The following is a 21,554-nucleotide window of genomic DNA, read 5'->3' on the forward strand; positions in this document are numbered from 1 at the left end:
TCAAGTGGCAACAACCGCTCATTGTTTTAAACTTTCTACACTGGCCCACTAGTTGGTTTTTATACACAAAATACTAAGAAATTTAAAAAGAAGGAAAATTCAATAAATCACTACAGTGGGTCCATACTTTGTTTACACTTTTTTAAGGGCATGGAGATATATGAAAATGAAGCAAAAACTTATAAAATTAGGGATTTGCTAGCGTCCATCGCAGAAGGCATTTTGCGGATGGTCTGTTGCATTTGACAACAGCCACCGAGGTTCACTTTTTAGGGGATTTTGTCTTCATTATCGAGGTGGCTGCTGTCAGATGCAACAAATCATCCGCGAAAAGCCTTCTGCGATGGACACTAGCAAATCCCATAAAATTAAAGGAATAATAAATGCACTTTGTACTTTTTTGAGAAGGACAAATATATTATATATAGGAGGGCCTTTGCAGATGGAGTTTGGCAACGGCATCTTTCAGTTTATCATTCCTCTGATTATGGGGGATTTGCAAGGCAATTTCGCAGAAAGTCATTTCCCGGCTGACTTTTGCACGAGAGAGCAACCAAATAGGCAGACTTTAAAGCCGATTTTGTCTTCTTCATTTAATTCATGGGAGGGGGCTGTCCTTCATGGAAAAGTCATTTTAAGTGGGTTTTTTAACATGGCCATTTGTTGAGTTGGTGATACAAAATCACCGGTTGTATTTCATTCTTAGAGTGGATCCCAGTTGGGCCTTTTAAGTGGGATGTGTTTCTCTCTTTATATAGGATTTGTATGTGAAAGAGAGGGTTTGAAGAAGAAGGAAAAATATTGTGGAGAGGAGAGAAAAAAAGGCTAGGGCAAGGCAAGCGGGTTTTCTCTTGGGAGCCCTAGGAGGATTTTGTGGTGAAGCAAAAGCAAGGTTATCTTTTTGAGGAGAAAGCTAGGGCAAGGCAAGAGGGGTTTTCTCTTGGGGGCTCTAGGAGGACTTTTGTGGTGAAGCAAAAGCAAAGTTCTTCTACTCAAGGTTAAAGAGAAAGTTAAGGGCAAAAAAAGGGGTTCTCTTGGGCTCTTGGAAGGCTTTTTGTGGTGAAGCAAAAAGGGGTTTTTCTCCTCTTGGTTATCAAGATGTGTTCTTCTTCTTCCATTGGTCTTCTCTATTGGATTTTGTCTATTGTAGCACAAGCATTGTGTTGGAGGTTTTTCCAACTACTTCTCGAATGAGGGTTTTGCCATATACTCGGTATAAAAACTTGGAGGTTATTTTGTGGCTACATAGAAGATTGGGGAGAAGGGTTTTATCGGTGGGTTTTATCGGTAGATGTAACATTGCACTATTTTGGTTATAAATAGTGGATTGAATGTTGTCTTGTCCGTAGAGTAGCCCATTGTGATCAACCACGTATAACATTGTCTTCTTGTGGTTGCTTGTGATTTGCTCCCTTTTGGTGATTGTGGTTTGTTGGCATGATTTTCTCCATCTTGTAGTGCAAGATCTTGGGCATTTCCGTATTCACCGGTGGTAGATTGGCAGTGGATCTTGGCCCGCTAACACCATTTTGTCTTTCCTTTCCTTAGAAAAAAATTGCCCAATGCCTTAAACTTGGCCATTTGGTCTTTCCACGTGCATTGTAGGTGTCACCTAACTTGTGAATAGGTAACACGTTACATTCATCCACCACAACTCAAACCTCCACAAATCGCCTTCAATGTTCAAAATCGAGAAGGACAGTTGTAAAGAAGAGGAGGCGCTTTTTGAGTTTTGGAGATAAGTCGGAGCCGTGGGGGAGTGGAGGAAAGCGACCAAAAGTTTGGTTGCCCAAACCTCTCCAGCTTTGCAAGAACTAGAATCATTGCCTAAACCAACCTTAGATCTATGTTATCATCTATGAAATTTATCTAGATTATTTTTAAATATTCAAGTTTTGACCGCAGTGATAACACTAAGAAACTACAATCAGTCCCATTGGTACACCCACGATGGGGCATATAGATGAACGGTTTGGATCATTGTCATTGTCGGTGAGAGGGTAACTAAAGGTCCTTTTTATTTAACAGTTCCTCATCATATATTAATATTATGCAAGGATTGGCCCCACCCACAATAATATCAACAAGATCTAGACCATTGATTCAATAGGACCCACCATTCAATAGCCCAAAAAACAATCTAATTGAACGAAGTTAACCATTTTTCATCAACATCATGCAAACGTAGATGGTTAGGCTTGCACAGCCGAGTGTGATTTCATGTTATATCTTCTATGGGACCACCAGATGAACGGTCCCGATCGTACTAATCGATCTCTCATGAGTGAACCCAATCACATTGTCTCAAACAAGTGTGTCTATATATCTCCCTCTTAAATATTTATGCTTAATTAAAATGTACGTGATACAATACCCAAATTCAATAAATAATTAACCTCATCATCCCTCGGATCAATATCCAACGGCAATGAGAAGTTGACATTGATTAATCATAGATCAAAGCAAGTGGGACCCACTTCAATAAAGTTCACAAACTAGGAAGCTTTACTTTGGAGTACTGCCAAGTCTTCCCATCCTCACACGTTAGGAGGTGTGGGGTGCGTGATAGAACGGTGGTTGGTCACGATAAATACGAGCCACCCACCACCACCCCATCCAACGAAGATCACTAAGGAAACAGCCCAACACATGCATATAAATACAAGAGCCCCAACCTAAAACATGCAGGGTTAAACAATACACATGTGCAATCTCCATCATGATGAGCTTTTACCCAAGGCTAGTGCTTCTTCACACGAAAATGAAGAAGAAGGAAGAGGAGAAGGAAAAGGAGAAGATCTTATATTTTAAGATCATAACCTTGAGATACAAGGTAAGCTTTCTGCAAGTGGGTTCCTCTTTGGATACCTGTAAATATATTTGCATTTTCCTAGAAAAATCCCCCCCCCCCCCTCCTTGTTTTTTTTAAAATTGGAAATAACTTCATTTTCGCGAAGAGACAAACAAAGGAGGCAGAAATGCAGTTATTTTGAGTAATATTCAAACAAAATGGTGTGGAAATGCTGGAAAAATAGCTGGAAACGTCATTTCCCTTTTTTTATTCTTCTTAAACTTGAATAATAATTATTTACATTATACAACGCTAACCTATATATAATTTCTTTTTACAGAATTACGAGTGGAACACTCATTTGAGCAAGAAGTACATTGTACCTTGTCTTCGTGAATGAGGACAAGGTTTAGAGGTTGCAAGGCCTCAACCTCGGACCTTCACCATCAATTCAAAGTGGTTGAAGGATTTTGGCTTAGCACCAATTAGTATAACAAGCAGTTAGAGGATCAGCGAAAACCGGGAAAAAAACAATGAATCATCACATTTGCAGTATTTATTTATTTATATGGTTTGCTTCTACCAAGGGATAACAAAGCATCACATTTGAAGTATTTATTTATATGGTTTGCTTCTACCAAGGGATAGCACAGCCTCAATTTTGAGTAATGGTGGGATTGAACTGTTTCATATGCTCCAACTAAAGACCATGACAGAGTAGGAAAGGAAAGCGATTCATAGTAGATCACCAAGATTATTTTTGTGAATTTAATGTTTGCTCAAATTGAAGATCATGGCATTGTAGCATATGTATTTGGTACTAGAGTACTAGCCCACCAAGACCAAGTTCTTCCTCTCTTTCTTGTAAAGCTGCAATTGCAAGTTCTTCATGTATTTATGATATGGCAAAGCATCAAAACCAAGGCCAAGTACATTCTTCTCTTTCTTGTAAAGCTGTAATTGCAAGTTCTTCATGTATTTATGATACATCAAAGAGTCAAAGCTTCAGTGCCTTATTCCTCATTCTATATCATTAAAGTTGGGATGACATGTACTTTGTAGAAGAGAGTGAAATTATCTTTCCTCTCTCTCTCATCGAACTTCTTACAACAAGGAGAGAACGCAAACCAGAAATGGGAATTCATGGAATGATAATCTTTCTATTTATGTCTTCGTTTACATTAATTAACTTCTATACAGACTACTCAAATTAAATAAGGGTAGTATAAACAATATCCATAGAATGATAATAGTGGCTTTGATGAAATATAATTCTTACATAGAAGAAGTGCAAGAAGTGCTTCTGAAACTTCTAGTTAATGTTTCAATCATTCATCAGAGGAATGAGAGTTTCTTTGGATCCGCTATCATGGGGCTTCTTCCTTTTGTCATAAAGATCTTCTAGGATATTTAAGGGGAGATCATCTTTCATCGAACAACATTCTTGAGTCTACAACCTTGAAAGATCAATCGTTTACATGCTTTCTATTTACTATTCCGAGAAAGTCGTAGTGTTGGATTTAGTCTTTCTTAGCATGGTATTTGAGCTTCAAGGCTATTAAAGTCCATCACCATTGACAACTCAAAATTAAATCCAATAACAAGAATTTTTAAAAACGAATTCTTAAGAACAAAACAGAACCACATACAGTGCTACGTTCATAGTGGACGGTGACTCCCTAAATGTTATAAAATGGCTGAAGGGTAGCCCACCCAGCCTAGGTGGTTTGAACATTGGATTGATGAGATCTTGGATCGAGTGGCAGGTTCACCAATTTCTTTTTGCTATGTAAGAAGATCGGCTAGCTAGGGAGGGTGCTTCAAGGTTGGAGTTGGAAACCTTTGATTCTTTACCCCCGTGAACGGTTATTGTATTGTACTTGATTTTTTCGCCCTATGTTTCATATTTGTATTTGATCATCTTGATAGCCAGGGTTCTCCCTGTGTTATTTTCTCTTAATATAATTCCTTGCCATTCAAAAAAAATACATCCTATGACACGTCCCATCCTCCTTTAATCCTCAAACCACTCATTTTCAGATTGCGGTATTGAACACGACTTTGATTTTGAACTAACGAAAAGTTATCAAACCATGTATTCTATCAGTAATCTAAGATACAAATTTGAAAATTATTTCAGACCTCTACAATTCATTTGTTTCCCTTAGAACTTCGGTTCTAAAGTCTCCATATCATCAGACCAGAAGAGACAGTTTTATCCCAAGTTACCAACCTCAAATCACCTCTCATTTTTGTGCATCAAGGAATCGGTACAAGTAGATTTGAAGTAATTTCATGCTCTACCAAAGGAGATCTTATACCGGATATGAACTGAAAGGGTGTATGCACGAATCAGTTTGTTAATTCATGTTTCTTTCTCTTAATCATGATAAGAAAAAGCTCATCTTCATGAGAGATGGGAAAGTGCACTCTCCACCCCCAAAACTGGTATTTCCACACCTACAAAGTGTATTTTGCTCGAGATGCAAAATGTACTCATACAAAATCCTATTAATCAAATTAACTCTGTAAATTGCAATTTTAAGGGGTTGAAAATAGCATTACCAACTTATATGCGGTACAATTATACTTAGTTTGGGCCACTGTGTCAACAAGACTGCTAATATGATGGTCCATCACCGGGAGAGCTGGTTTCTGGATGGCCCATTCTGAACAAATATCCTGCCTCCGAGTTCATGGAATGCAAACAATCATAGTTTCTAGTCCAAATCCTAAGAATTTTTTTCAATCTGTTGATTAAAGGGCTAAGATCATCAATTATACACGCGGTGTTCTCGGCCATGCCGTAAAATGGCCATTCAAAATATTTTTTGTCAAATAAGAATTACTAAACAAAAGCCTTGACAAGTCATATACCGGCCGGTCGTCCATCTTTTCTTGGGTCGCTCACCGCAGTAAGCATTCCATGGAAGACTCTGTTATCAGGGTCAGATGGACTATGTTTTACTTCCATGTTTGTTGGGCTTTGAATGTTATGCACAACAAGCTGGCATATAGCTCCACTTGCCTGAGCACTCAAAAGATGTCCCCTTTCCTTCAAGAACAGCTTCGAATCCTGCGAGAGCTCAATATGATCACCGTCGATCACCGTCCAGTTCTCGTATAACACAACATTTGGTATTAGCTGCAATTTTCAATTGAGCAAGTAAGGATGTTGCATCAGTTTTTAGATAGTAAGGAACTTATGGCTGCATCTTTTGTATCAATAGAACACTTGGGAATACTAAAACTTGTTGTGATTAAAATATAAGAACCTCGTGATAAACTCTTGGATGTTGAACAGCAGCGAGAGGTTCCATGCCTAAGATAAAATGATTCAGAAAGACTTGAATGACTGCCGGAATTATGAAAAGACCACCGCTGCCGCCGATAACCCCAGCGAGCTGATTGTCCTGCAACACATTGATTTCATGTGTTAAATTCACATAGTATGAGGAATAATATGGTTAGACTGGTCTCGCTGAGAAAAAAAAAATAGATGCCTTCTCATAGGTGTCCTGAAGGTCTGAAGCTGCAGTCAGAAGGGATTTATTTCGTTTTTAGGACAGAAAGGTCGAGTCTTACCACATCAATTCCGTAGCTCAATTTCTAAAGATCTTGTAATAGGTGTTCTTAGTGCTGACTACAGAGATAATTTGATCTCATCTCTTATTGGTAGGTATATGGAATGCAATCAGTGTGACATACCTTGAGAATGATAATGGGGGTCATGGAAGATAAGGGTCTCTTGTTCGGGCGAATAAAATTAGAAGGAGCAGGAGGAAGTTTGTCCTTGGATGTTTCTGTTGGTGTAGAGAAGTCGTTCATCTCGTTGTTGAGCACGATACCAGTTGAAGGTGAAAGAACCTTTGCTCCAAAATAATAGTTTACAGTAGTTGTCATTGATAACGCATTTCGATCAGCATCAACTATACAAAAATGGCTGGTTCCATGGTCTCTTAGTTGGCTCCATCTGATAAAAGTGTAAACGATTGTAAGGGTGAGTGTGGATATCAATCCAATATATATGTATATGTATATGCATATGCATATCTATCTGTATATGTATATAGGGTCTGAAATTGGTACCGAAACCGAAATTTAAAACCTTGGTCCCAACACCCTGGCATTTCTATCTGATCAAAGATAGGATGGAGAGAGGAAATGCTCCCCACTTTTAGTAGGTGGTGGGATCAAAGAAGGCCAGCTTTCCATCACCATTCGGGTGAGACAGAACAGTGATAAGTTTCAACCATGACAGAGTTAAGCTATGAGTGTTTCACACAAAATCACTTCTCTTAAAACGGTTAAATCGAGATTCAGGAGGACCCAAAAAAGATCAGAAAGGTTGTGCGAGCTTTCTTACTTGGACATATAATAGTCGGCGGGAAATGTTGTGTTGTCGAGTATCTTCTGCTGAAGTTGCTGTGCATACGATAAGGAAAGCATATCCGACACGTACTCTGTAACATTTACAAAATCCGGATCGCCTAAATTCATTCGAATGGCAAACATGTGCTTTAGTGATTCAACTAGGCGATGAAGACCTACTGAACCCTTCGCAGCATCTGATGTCCCATAGCTCTCTAAAATGTTCAGAACCTGGTTAAGACAAAGTTTAGAGAGAATTAAGCATATTGGTAATAAATAACTGTCATATAAGTCATGGTACAGTCTCATAAGTTAACTAATAAAAATTAGACAAACTTCACCCTTTGATTTTGAATAAGACCCCTGCACTTAACCAGTCTTTGAAAATTCGGTGGGTGAATTCTATCCAATGTTTACTGTAGACTTATTAAAGTTAATCCAATAAATTGTTTGAAACACCCACCAGAGCCAAACCAGCAGTCCCACTAGAAGGAGGGGGCATTCCGAGTATGCTGTAGCCCAAGGCATCCACAACCATGGCATCTTTCACTTCAACAGTATACTGATGCAAGTCCTCCATCGTCAAAATCCCACCAGATTTTTGTACATCCCTAACCAAATTCTCAGCAATGCTTCCATTGTAGAAAGCTTGTAGCCCTTGCTCGGCAACAGCCTCCAGAGTACGAGACAACTCAAGGTTGTAACAAGTGTCACCAGTTTCCAGCAACTTTCCATTTGGTGCAAACACAGTTCGTAAGCCGGGGTCGGCCATGATTTCCTTCTGGGATATCTTAATGGCCGACGCCAGATATGGAGCGACCTCAAAGCCATCCCTGGCTAGTCTTATGGAAGGTTGGAAAAGAGTGCTCCAAGGTCGCCTCCCATGTCTCACCCAAGCCGCATGAAGGCCTGCTATCTCCCCTGGGACACCCATTGAAAGTACACCACTGACCTTCGATGCATGATTCTTTTCATACATGTTCTGCCCATTCACCAATTAGAGAATCACACTACAAGCAAAAGAGAAGTAACAAACATTATAATAAAGATCCCCTGATCTTTACAATGATACAGATATTTGCAAAGAGGCAGAATTGGAACTGCAGGGGATTGACTACTGTAAAAAAAGTTTCCCAAGAATGACAGTTTGATTTGGAAAGTAGAAAATATTTCATAGGTGGATATTTTAAATATCTGTATTGTCTTTAGACCTGAACCAATGTTATATGCTAAGCAAGGCTGCATTTCAATAGGAACTTTCACAAAGTTCTAACCATAGTGATTTCCCATTTCCTCAGAAATTATACCGACGATCATTATTGGGCACGCAGTTATAGCAAAATCCCTCTGCAATGTAAATAATTGTACTACTTGATTAAAGAAAAAATCAGAGGCACAATGCCTCACCCTTTCATTTTTGTATATATGGATATAATGTTGAACTCACCAAATAAAGTTCTAAGCGAGAATTGCTTAAGAATTTGTTCTTATTTTTACATTTATACCAGAACAAGTAGAGGTAAATTTCTCAAGTTCCCAACTAATCTTCAAAAATAGCTTAAATCCCACAAAATCATCTACAAAAATAAGTAACTTAAATCCTACAACATCGGACAAGGAACTAAAATTAAGAATTGTGGTATAATATGCAAAATTCTTTTAATACAACCAATGAAAGCACATTGGTATAAAATTGAAAACAAGCAATAACGACATTTTTAGGCATAGATTGGATTCGAGGAATAAATATTGATGGTTTTATTTTGAATTATAGCAATACATTGGGAATAGTTTAAAATTTTGTCTTCTAATTCTACATGATAAATAGGCGCTTTCAAAACTAAAAGTTCTACAGTCGTACATAAATCAAATTTTGAGATATGTTTTACTTCAGATTTAAATGACTAAAAAGCTATGTTAAATTAATATGATTTCTTTATTCCTACAGCAAATGATTATCATGGGTTAGTCCTTTAATAACAAGGCAGTTTTAGTATGAAAGAAAATAATTTTTTCTTAAATACAAAATAGGACATTAAAACTTAATGTTTCACAAGATTGGGAAATTCACATCATCAAATCTCTCTCATGACTTGAGGCTGCATCATTAATAACATCATTTTCCTTAAATGACGTAAAAACTGAAAACTAGGCTGTATTCTTCAACCTTGAGATTAGAGTTTCAATCCCAGCTTACAAACCAAAAAAAGATAAATGCCGTAAATAAGGAAAATGTTATATGGAAGTAAGCATGTACTTCCTTTGAAATAAATTAACAAGCAAAAGTACAAGTGGGCCACCAACTCAATGATTTCTAACTCCAGACAGAAGTCAGATGGTTCAGACCGTTTAATGTGCTAAATTTTGAGGGCATGGCTCATCCGAAGTGGGATATAGCTTAATGGTTTAGGTAAGTGAACAAATGGTTTTCACTTGTACTTTGCCTGCTAACATTTTTTTTTTGTTAGCTAAGCAAGACATTGAGAAACAAAAAATACAACAAGGAGTTGAGGCCAAGGCCTAACAGGGGAGCAAAAGCTTAAAAATTACAACAGAGGACGAGAAGCCAAGATTGAGAATCTATATTGGGTCACTTCATTAGTGTCATGTACAAGAAGATAACTGATAGAGATTGGAGGGGTATGTAATTTCATGGAGGTGCTCAAGGTAGCACCCTGATTCGGGAACCAACCCGCCACAAGATTGGACTCGCTGAAAATATATGAGATCTGCCATTGAGCATATTATTCTTAAGAAAATACATGAACTCTTGCCACATAACATCTAATAAAAATGTTTGCAAATTTTCGATCTAACTCAGAGCAAAATTCATGAATGAATGACGAAAAAAATTAAGAGGAATGATATGGAGAAATTGTTGCAAAGGGAGAATGAGGAATGTCAAATGGAGCTGTTCGTAATTTTATGAATTTCAAAGATAAGATTCAAAATTTATTTAACCTACCGATATTGGCACTACCATGTTTTGATAATTGCACTAATTCATCTTGTCTTTTATTATTTAGACAGCTGTCAAAGATTATTAAAGTTTCCCAAACGCTCTCAGAAGCCATTTAAAGAAGAAAAGACAAGCTGAGTTTGTGCAATTATTAAAACATAGTAGTGACAATATCAGTAGCCTTGTTTTAAGGACAACTTATTTGTAAAGTACCCGAGGAACCATTTCAAACCAAAAAAAAATAAAAACCATTACAAACTCGGCCTAAGTCTCTGTCATATATTTTTATTATTTTTATAGGTTATTGATATCATCACTACCAACATTTTATATAACAAGACGAACATACCTTCTGTCTTTTCTTTTTTAATTGGCTGCTGATACTTATCTCATATCCAAAGGTCGTACGCTAGCTCTACGGAAGCATCTCTTTATCTTATGTTACAATATTAGTTGATAACTTGGTTTAAGGGATACAGGGAGCCCAAAGCAAAGCCCCATCATCCAAAGGTCGTGCTCTACCGATGTTAAAATAAGAGAGGAGTGGTAGTAATACCTGAGAAGCAGCCAGAGGAGCAGTCTCCCTGAAGTCGAAAGCCTGGGGCTTGGATCCAGCCGAAGATGATCGGACGACCATGAAACCGCCCCCACCGATCCCACTCGACATTGGGTTGACCACGCCGAGACACAGTGCTGTGGCTACGCCCGCGTCTACCGCATGCCCACCATTTTTCAACATGGAAGCACCCACGTCCGAGCACCGCCCATCATCGGCCGCCACCACGCCATGCTCTGCTTCCACAACTTCGTCATTGCCCTTGCTCTTCCTCTCCTCTCTCTTCTCTACCTCCTTCCGCCCCCATTGCCCGGCCGAGTTGTAGCCCACGACTAGGAGCACTGCTGCTGCAAAATTTAACACCTTCAGACGCCAAGATTATTAACACATAAAGAAAAGTTGGCATTTATAACGTGAGTTTTAAATAACCTCTAGGGCCATCCAAGTTTACTAAAACGATAAAATTGACCTACAGCTTAGAAAAGGTAAGGTTTTTAATATGTACAAAGAAACTTACATATATATATATATATATATATATATATATATATATATATATATATATATGGTATTCAATAGCTTGTAGCAAAGTTTGGATTCGGAAATAATTCCTCGAGACAACAATTCGAAAAAATTGGGAAATGTGTTTTTCTATTCAAACCACATGTATTTGCTAGGGTCCATCGCAAAAGGCATTTCTCAGCTGGTATGTTGCATGTTGCATGTCAGACCAGCTACCTCATGGGTGGTCTGAATTGCGACATACCAGCCACGAAATGCCCTTTGCGATGGACGCTAGCAATTCCCGTATCTATAATATCCCACTAATTTTCCTAAATAAGACGCATCAAAGGCAATTAAGGCATGTATTGGAGGTTAAGTGCATGTGTTTTATGTATTTGGTTGCTATTTCAATTTTACTACCATATATTTTCCAATTATTTTGCAATTTTTCACTAGACTTACAAACAATATATTAGAATTTGATGAATTCTTCGTCAAATTCAGTTTTAATTAAAGCATTTAATTTGCAAAATGTGGAATTTTTTCAAGGGAGATGATTTTTCAGCACCCTTTGTAGGATAATACGCACCCCTTGTAACGTGAATTGTGGGCAGACTTCAATGATTTTTGGCATCAAAAACACGTTAAAAGGGGTGCGATTTATCCCACAGGGGGTGCGAAAAAATCATCTTCCTTTTTCAAATATGAGAGATCTTCTACGGGCTTCGTGGATTTTAGAATCCAGGTTTTAGTTTGAAAACGGTGTAAAATTCTAGATTTTACAATCCATTATCCTAGATTTTAAGTAAGAAATTCAGGTTTTAAAAATCTCTCCCTGTCCCGAGATTTCTAAAACCAGGAAACAACGGATGATCATCTACTGATATTGGAACCACCATGTTTTAATAATTGCACAAACTCAATTTGTCTTTTCTTTTTCTTCAATTGGCTTCTGAGAGTTTTTTTTTAGAGTGGTAATAACCTTTGCCAACTCTTTAAAAAAGAAAACACAAGTTGGGATTGTGCAACTGTTAAAACAGGGCAGTGCCAACATCAGTAGCCTATTTTATTAACTTATTTATTTATAAAAAATATTTAATTAATTCAATTACAATCAGGATACACAAATATTATATTATTGTCATATGGGATTTGCTAGGGACAATTGCAAAAGGCATTTCACGCCCGGCTGTTGCACGAGAGAGTAACCACACATGATGAATTAAATGAATAAGACAAAAGCTGAGCATATGTTGCTGCTCTCTCATGCAACAGGGGAAATCCCTTCTGCAATGATCCCAAGCAAATCTCTCGTATAATTACGAGTGCACAAAAAATATTTTATTTATGGGAGTTGGTGGCGTCCATCACAAAAGACATTTCGGGGATTGCCCGTTGCATGTGAGAGCAGCCACCTTATGAATGAAGACAAAATCTGTTGAAAAGTGAGCCTCTGTGGCTGCTCTCACGTGCAACAGGCCATGCCCGAAATGCCTTCTGCAATGGACGCTAGCAATCCCTTTATTTACTTATTGTTTTTACACCCCCAGATAAGCCGCAAAGAAATCGGGTCCCACCTTCGGTACGCACCCAAACTCACGTTTCATCTGCTTAGCCACATTTTCTGTACAGAATCCCCAAATATTTTACCTCCTCGTGCTCAATAAAAATATCTACCTTGTGCGACAAGTGCTTAATCAATTGGACTCATTTTCCGAATAGATTCCGAAATTTTTTACTTCCTCCGGTTCAATAAAAATAGGGAAAAATACACTTAGACCGCTCTGGTTTCTGACACATTCAACTTAACTCTTCATGTATAAAAGGTTATACGGTTCGTCCATGATTGAAGGGTTAGGATGATCCTATGGAGCTGATTTTTTGGGCACACCCTATCTATGCCTATGCCAGGAACATCAAATGAACGCTTTCGATCATCCAAACAATGTGAGCCCACTGTGTTTTTGGTAGTATGGTTCGTCCACAGATTGAAGGGTTAGGATGATCCTATGGAGCTGATTTTTTGGGCACACCCTATCTATGTCAGTGCCCATCAAATGAACGCTTTCGATCATCCAAACAATGTGAGTACATTGTTTGGATGATCGAAAGCGTTCATTTGATGGCCCTGATATAGATAGGGTGTGCCCAAAAAATTTAGCTCTATAGGATCATCCTAACCCTTCAATCTGTGGAGGAACCGTCAACTGAGGAGTCTACCTTACACAAATTGAAACCCCAGGGCGTCTACTTGTAACTTTGTAAACATTAGGGGTTAAGTTGAATGTGTCAGAAACCACAGGGTCTAAGTGTATTTTTCCCTAAAAATAAATTTACCAAAAGACGACAAGAACTTGGACAGCTCGACCCTATATGCTATCGAAAATTACAATAGGTGTTTTTTTTTTTTTTTTTTTCAAGATTTTTTTTTTGTCAGAGAGGTTTATTCGTTGGAAAAAGCTAGTTTGATTTTGATATTTGCAACCCCGCGGAACCATGTTCTTATTTCAGACTTTATCTCGGAAGGAATTGTAGCAGCCAATAAGAGAAGTTTCAACTTTAAAATAAAGAAGAGGGTTGCCAAGATAAAAAAGAGGGGCTGCTAATATAAGTTACTTGGGTTTTCACGAACTTAAAAAAAGCATACAGTTGCAGAGATAATTCCTGTGAAGTTGGAGAGATCTTTTATTTTTGTTTTTTGTTTTTCTTTTAATTTCAGAAAGTTAAAACGAAATTACTTTATTAATCTCAAGTCATGAGAAAATCCAAATAAAAAGAGAGGAATTTATGTAAGCAAAACAACATGATCAAATATAGAAAGGAAAATAAGAAGAAAATACACAGAATCAGGAAATCAAAAATCGAGGTATGAGAAGATGGATCGGTGTGAGTAATATAACATGAAGGGATAAAAATTGGGAAAAGAGAGAATTACGAACCTATAATCGCTAGGACTACAATCGAAATCCTTATAATCCGTCTGCGTGAATTGTTCCTGTTCGGCCCAGGATAGCTCAGAAGCGGGTCTCCGAGTCTTCCTTGCGCCATTGAAAGACGAAGAAGGCAAAAAACACAAGGGGCTGAGGAGAGATAAGAGATACGGATCTACCTGGGAATATAAAAATGCATGGTAATGGAAATACCCTCGATTTTGGATGAAATTACGGAAGTATCTATTTGGTAATTTTGTAAATAACTACTGACACTGATTTAGTGATTTTAGTACAGAAATGATATTCATGGTCCACTGTTTGATAATGACACTCTAAACTTTACCGAGAGTTTTAATATGGTTTAAGCCCGTATGGTACAATATTCTTTTCAACAAAAAAAAGTACTGTACGGCCCACACCATAGGATGATCCAAACCGTCCATTTGATGGGTCACAACTTACATAGGTTATGCCCCAAAAATCATTTCCATAGGATGATCCCAACCCTCCGATCTGTCGAGGTTTCTTTTTAGATAATCATCCTAACCTTCTTTAGAGGTTTCCACAACCTATTTATGCGGTGGCCAATGAAATGGATGGTTTGATCAGCCTATGGTGTGGGCCCTACATACTTACAAATAAGGGACTTTATGGGCTTCCACGGTTACATCCTAAAAAATCTCCTTTACCGATTTTCTTGTTGACTATTGCGAGCATGTTAATGGTGTCCCCACATACGTACACGTATTTTAAAAAAATACACTAGGGTCCACATTTTCGTCGCACTAACCATCATTTGTTGGGCCCCACATAACAAGGCCGTGCTGCAAAAATATTCTTCAGAAATGATCCTAACCATCCGATCTAATGAGGTATCTATAATGCACAGACCCTCAATTGATCGGAGGGTTAGGATCATCTTATGTAGATGATTTTCAAGGCACGGGCTGCACGGCCATTTGGATCATTGAATTATGTGGTTGGTGCTGTATTTTTTTATATTAGGATTATTTCATGAAAATGCAGATACCATGATAAAAACTCATACCTAACAGCATTAAAGTCAAATCAGAAAAGTATTTGGATACATGGAGATTGGATTTTACAAGCTAAAAATTTGATTTTATAAGTTAATACCTAGATTTTATAAGCTTAAAACCTGGATTTTACAACCCTAGATTATAAATCAAGATTGGAACGCCATTATTGAAGACCGGATTTCAAAATGGCAAGTTAGAAAAGTAAGTCCTAGATACCTTAGACAAAGAGATTCCACTTTCCGGAAATGACAAAAATCCAATAGGAGTTAAAAGATTCGTCATTCGTATGTGTTTTTTCTTTGTATTTGGTCGTGATTTGAAACTTTATGATAGAAACCTCAACATGCATAGTAATGAATAGGGCTGCAACTCGAGCCGGGTTTTACCCGACCCGAAAATACCCTGGGTTGGGTTCAGGTTTCATGGGTTTCGGGTCGAGCCGGGTTTAGCATTCAAAAGCCCGCATGAATCTTGGGTCGAGCCGGGTTTGAAGGGGCCCGACCCGACCCGACTCGAGTTACATAAGTTATAGTATGTACATTTTTTTCTATTGTTAGTTAAAAGTTAAAAGTGAAAACCCACGCACCCACTGTTACTGTATGTGAGTGTAATTTCTGCTTCTATGAGTTGAGTTGATTCAAGTGTTTGATTCAGCATTGTTTGATTGTAATTACAACATTGTTTGATTACAGCATTGTTTGATTCAAGTGTAGTGTGAGTGTAATTACATCATTGTTTGATTCAAGTGTAATGTGAGTCTAATTTCTGCTTCTATGAGTTGAGTTGCCTTGCCAAACAAGAATTTTCCTTAAAAAATTGCGTCAACGTGAAAAAATCCGACCCGACCCGAACCGACCCGAGATTTATCATGGGTAGGGCCGGGTTTGGGAATCGTGGGTTTTCCGAAAAAAAAACCCGACCCGACCCGACCCGAGATATTTCTCGGGTAGGGTTGGGTTGGGTTCTCCAAAACCCGACCCGCCCGACCCGAGTTGCAGCCCCAGTAATGAACATGTCCTCAAATTTAGATGAAATGACGAGAGTATCGATTGCTTAACTCTGCATATGACTGGGGACCGGGCGAATGAGCTACATAGTACCCTGTTTTGATAATGACACTCCACATTTCATCATCACTTTTACTTATTGGGCACTGGCAGCGTCTTGAAAAATTGTAAGAGGCTTTGAATATTCTCCCCCACCCCCCCAGAGTCCAATATTAGGCAGAAGATCCGTCATTCATTACGTTTTTTTTCTTGCATCACGTAACTAGATTCTTTCACCATCCGTATCTAAATGTACACGTGGCATGACTGCTCACCGTTCATGAGTTTTGGGCTGGGGTATGGTATGGAATGGAGGGCTCACCTGATGAACGGTCCAGATCTCATTCATATAGCCATACGTAAGGTATAGATGTCTTTAGTACATGTTCGTTGTTGATTTCTGCTTTAAGAACAACATTTTATGCCCCATGTGTGCCACGTGGATGTGACCGGATCCAACCACAATTCTGGCACGTTGCCATTAATTTGATCCCATATTTTTCATTATACGGCCTACATTAGGACCAGACCAGTTACGTTGTGATGGTCTCAACTAGTGCTGCACATGGTTCGGTCCAGTTCGGTTTAAGGGTGTTTCTTGAACCGAACCCATCCCATCGGTTTGAATTTTTCCCAAATTGTAACCGAAATTGATGCAAGAAATCTAGGGTTTGAAGAAGCAATCTAGGTTAAAAAAAATACAAACACCCAAATAAAGGCATCAATATTCAATACAAAGGAGTGGAAACTGTTGTGGGTTTGGAGTCCAAACTTTGAACCGTTTGGTTTTGGTGAGGATGGGCTAATGGCAGAAAAGAGGGTTAACACTTTTGCTACACCATAAAACCAGAAGAATATGAGTCGAAGGAGAGAAGTCTAAGTCCACTCTTTTTCCGACCATAATCAGTGAAAATAAAAGAAGCAGTGAAACCATAGTTGAAAAAAGGGAAAAAAAAAAGAAAAAAAGAGAGAGTTGAAGAAGGAAGGTACGAACCTAGTGGGATATATCCGTCAGCGGATCGTCGGCTTGCCGTGCAGATGGTCGGAAAATGAAGGCTTGAACTCTTGAACTCTTGAAGGTCAGCGGAGAGAAGGAGAGTGCGTTGAAATAGAGCTAGGGTTTCTGACGTTTCAAATTTCAACCAAGACGCAAGCTCGGTAACTTTTTCTTATTTTTCTTCCGCCTTTGGCCCACTTTCATGGACCAGTAAGAAACAAGCCTATACCTAGAGCGTGGTTTTGGACCTTTGGTAACAATTGCCGGTTCGGTTCGGTCTTTTCAGATTAAAATTCTCTGAACTGTAAACCGAACCGATGGGATCGGTTTTGTGAATCTGGTAACCGTAACCGAACCGATATGCATAAAAACCGAACCAAACATAACCGAAAGGCCCGATTCGGTTCGATTTATCTGTTTGAGTGGTTTTTTGTGCAGCCCTAGTCTCAACAGCCTCAAATCTCACACATGCATGTTCTTGAGTGGGATTAAGGTCAGCTAAGTGAAAGCCCTAAGTTGGAAGCTTGAAAACTTAAAAAAATGGTTTATATTACACTACAAGCTAAGAAACAAGGGCGGGCCCTGGATTGAATGTTACCAACTTCAGATCAATATTTCTTCAACTGGGTCACTTCCTCCCATTTCCCAATTGATTCACTCGAGTGCGTTTGGATTGCCAGAATAAAGCGTTGGAATAGGGATTTGATTCCAAGTATGCTTGATGCAGGTGTTTGATTCGAAAAAAATAATGGAATTAAGGGGTGCAAATTAATTGAAGGGGAGGAAGAAGAAAAGAGAACGGAGAAGAATGAAAAAGAAGAATCGACACAGGAAAATGGAAGGCGGTAAGCAAGAAAAATCAACGTCGAAAAAAAAAGGAAAGAGCCAGAAAATTTGAAAAGAAGAGGAAGAAGGAAAAAGAAGAATTGACGCCAGAAAAAAATTGAAGAGACAAGAAAAAAAGAAAAATAATAGGAAGAAGGAAAAAAGCATGAATTGATGTCGAAAAAATGGAAGGAACCAGAAAAAATGGAAAAAGAGAGGAAGGGGAAAAAAAGAATCAACTCAGGGTCATCCCATCTGACAAGGAGCCATCGCTCATCTCGAACTAACTCGGGGTCATCTCGATCGACTAGGGGCCATCGCTCATCTCGGTCTGACTTGGAGTCAGTCCGAGATGGGCAATGACCCCGGGTCAAACCCGGATGACCGCGAGTCAAACCGGGATGACCCCGAATTAGACTGGAATGACTCCGACCGAGATGATTCTGAGTTCAGTCAATTCTAAGTATCTTTGATTTTTTCCGTCCACTTTTAATTTTTCCGGCATCGATTCTTCTTTTTCCGCTTCTTTTCTATTTTTCCCGTTTCTTCCAATTTTCACTCGTCGATTCTTCTTTTTTCTTCTTCTTTCTCTTCTTTTTTCATTTTGCGGCGCCTTCCATTTCTTCCAGCATCGATTCTTCTTTTTACCTCCTTTCTTTTTTTTGAAGGAGGCTTTTTTACCTTCTTCTTCCTCTCTTTTTCTCACTTTTTCTGGTCCTTCAACTTTTTTCTTGCATCATTGATTCTTCATTTTTACCTTCTTCTTCCTCTCTTTTTTTTTCCATTTTTCCCGATGCCGATTCTTTCTCTTTTTTTCTTCTTATTCTTCCTCTTCCTCTTCCTCTTCTTCTTCTCTAGAGTTTCAGAGATCAAATATTGGAATAATGAGAAAGAGAATGAGATGATAGTATTCTGTGTTTTATTAGGGGCAAAACACTCTTTTGGACTTGAAAAGACAATACGATACCACTTTTCAATCAAATTGCAAATTGATTTTGGAAGACACGAGGGATTGGTCATCTACCACTTTTCAATCAAATTGCAAATTGATTTTGGAAGACACGAGGGATTGGTCATCGAGGATGTTAATACCAGTAGAGAGTACAAAAACCAAATAGCGAGGACACAAAACTATCAAACTATATACCCCTTGAGGAGGCAGGAAATTAAAAATAGCGAGCCTATCTCTTCCAACCCTCGGCCGAGCTAATCGGACAGAGTTAGCCAATCTTATGCATACTGAAGTATCACTAATTCATTCTCCAGTCAATTGAAAATCTCATCAATCGTGTGTGTAAACTTCCAAGGATAAGGCTGACTCCCACTCATCCAGGTACCTACTAACATTAAGGGAGTCCCTTTCTATTAACAATCTGCTGAGGTTCTTCCTCTCAACGATTCTCATTCCCAGTAAGAGGAATCTAACCTCAACTTTACCTCGGTTTGTGATTCCAATTTGGTTAGGGAAAGCTCACTTGGCTACACCCCTTCTCATCCCTAAGAATGCCACCTAGCCAACGTGACCCCGGGTTACATTGGCTCGAGCCATCAAAGTTTAACTGTAGCAACCTTGGCCTGGGGTTCGCAATCCCAGCTTGGAGTAGGGGTTCCCCCACTAATACTTTTTGCTGCTCATATTTATCTTGGAAAAAATGCACATACAATCCATTTTCAGTTGACAGAATATCCATGTTTTTTGATAAATTAATAAAAATAATGCTATCTATTACACACGACAACATTGGTCAAAGGCTTTGGGTACACTAAATGAGGTTGTTCTTGATATAATTATTCATGTAAAAAAAAATTGCATATATTGTATCCCAATCCAATGCGTTGTTTGGATTGTATTGATGGTTTGGAAAAGTTTGAAAAGGAAAAATATTTCTAGAATTTCATGCTTTTGATTCTCCATTCTTTGATCACAGGTAAAAAGAAAACTTGAACTAGTGTCGTTTTTCTTTTATGGAAAACACTTCTAAAAAGGGGATCCCATACTGAAAAATAAAGAAGGGGAAATAACCAATAGATTTGGTCATTTTCATGATTTTTATTTGCATTTGTGGGCATAAGCACTCTGTTTCTTTTGTTTGCACGTGTCACAATGGAGGACTTCGTGATTTTTTTTCAGCATTAGATCCAGTATTGCTAGCAATCCTCATCCCTCTTCTTTCTTTTTGAAGAGGGATTATACACACCCCATTTCTGCTATTGCACCCTCTTTTTTTTTATTGCCCTGTCCATTTTTTATCGAAATTTGCTGTCATCGTTTTTGCCTTTAATTGCAACCCATCTATTTGTTTTTTTCTCATCTTTGTTGCCTATTCCGACATTGGTTCATCGTGACCCGTTTCTTGCCCATTCCAACATTGGTCTATCGTGACCCGTTTCTTGCCCATTCCGGCATTGGTCCATAAGGACCCATTTCTTGCCCATCCGGCATTGGTTCATAGTGACCATTTTCTTGCCCATTCTGGCATTGGTCTATTGGGACCGTTTTCTTGCCCATTCCGGCATTGGTCTTTAGTGACCCATTACTACTCGCCTATCGAGGCTTGAGTCTTTTCTACCCCATTGGGGCTATGACTTGTTCTGATCAGTCTCTTAGCAGCAACGGCACATCAACATCAACAAGCAACGTCTTCTTCGGCAACAATATCGGGGATATTCATCATCAAATTTTGGCAGTGTGCTTCAAATCAAATGATTCTTTTTTCTTATGGGGATTCTAATGGAGGATTTTATTTTTCAAAAAAGAAGAAGAAGGAAGCAGTGCCAGGTGGACGGCCTAATTGGCTCTCCGCCGACGAATGGAGTTGCTAGGGTTGTGCTCAGCATGTGGTCGGATCAACCCGCTCTGATACCATGACAAAAAGGGAGATGAAAGTCCCCTTTGTTCTTATTTTATTGATGACAGTGAATTGATTTATAGATACAAAAGGGTCCCAAAAGCGAAAGAAGGCAAGATTACAATAAATTACAGTTCTATGTTAGGGGAAAGAATATAAAATCCCAATGCCATGATTTTGGCAACCGAACATAATAAGCACTGACTTCCCTAAATAGTGTAGTTCCTAATACTTTCCTTGTGGGCTTAATTATTTCATCGAGATCCAAATCAAGATGTCATTATCTTGTTGATGGGCCTTTTCAATTCTTTAGGTTTATGCTCTACTCCGGATCCCTCTTCTTTCTTTCCTTGTGGGCTTAATTATTTCAACGAGATCCAAATCGAGATGTCATTATCTTGTTGATGGGCCTTTTCAATTCTTTAGGTTTGTGCTCTACTCCGGAGGATGATAGACTCGAATTCTATTTGCACTCATAGGATAAATAATCACAATACCACTTCTATTTATTCCGATTTCTTTTTTTTTATTTCTCTTGGTTGCCGGAGAACCTTTCGATCACTTCCATGTTGGTAAGTGTCAAAGATCATTACAGCTCCCAAAAAGTTCTTAGAAGCCCGTTAAAAAGAAAAGAAAAGCTAAGTTTGTGCAATTATTAAAACATGGTAGTGCCAATATCAGTA

General features: G+C 38.6%; 1 protein-coding gene and 1 long non-coding RNA gene across 4 annotated transcripts; one reads left to right on the forward strand and one right to left on the reverse strand.

The window, feature by feature from the left end:
- Positions 1-2,633: 2,633 nt before the first annotated feature.
- LOC143877784 (uncharacterized) lies at positions 2,634-3,814 on the forward strand. Its single transcript, XR_013250778.1, has 2 exons — positions 2,634-2,833; positions 3,132-3,814. It is a non-coding gene; the product is annotated as an uncharacterized LOC143877784 (long non-coding RNA).
- A 1,707-nt stretch (positions 3,815-5,521) lies between these two features.
- On the reverse strand, positions 5,522-14,273 carry GGT4 (gamma-glutamyl transpeptidase 4). 3 transcript variants are annotated; one of them, XM_077380007.1, is made up of 7 exons: positions 14,121-14,273; positions 10,678-11,021; positions 7,626-8,144; positions 7,158-7,393; positions 6,500-6,764; positions 6,067-6,204; positions 5,522-5,936 (listed from the first exon to the last, which is right to left on the reverse strand). In XM_077380007.1, the coding sequence occupies exons 1-7, from the start codon at positions 14,227-14,229 to the stop codon at positions 5,661-5,663; spliced, it is 1,887 nt and encodes a 628-aa protein (XP_077236122.1). In that variant the 5' UTR covers positions 14,230-14,273; the 3' UTR covers positions 5,522-5,660. The 3 variants fall into 3 exon arrangements, with proteins under 3 accessions (XP_077236122.1, XP_077236120.1, XP_077236123.1); XM_077380005.1 differs by having other exon boundaries at positions 10,678-11,024; XM_077380008.1 differs by lacking the exon at positions 14,121-14,273 and having other exon boundaries at positions 7,626-8,172; positions 10,678-10,817.
- Between the last annotated feature and the right edge of the window lie 7,281 nt (positions 14,274-21,554).

The sequence above is a fragment of the Tasmannia lanceolata genome, unplaced genomic scaffold, assembly GCF_043159265.1.
Source record: "Tasmannia lanceolata isolate RefF3 unplaced genomic scaffold, GAP_Taslan_0.1 ptg000005l, whole genome shotgun sequence".
In the NCBI taxonomy this organism is placed as follows: domain Eukaryota; kingdom Viridiplantae; phylum Streptophyta; class Magnoliopsida; order Canellales; family Winteraceae; genus Tasmannia; species Tasmannia lanceolata.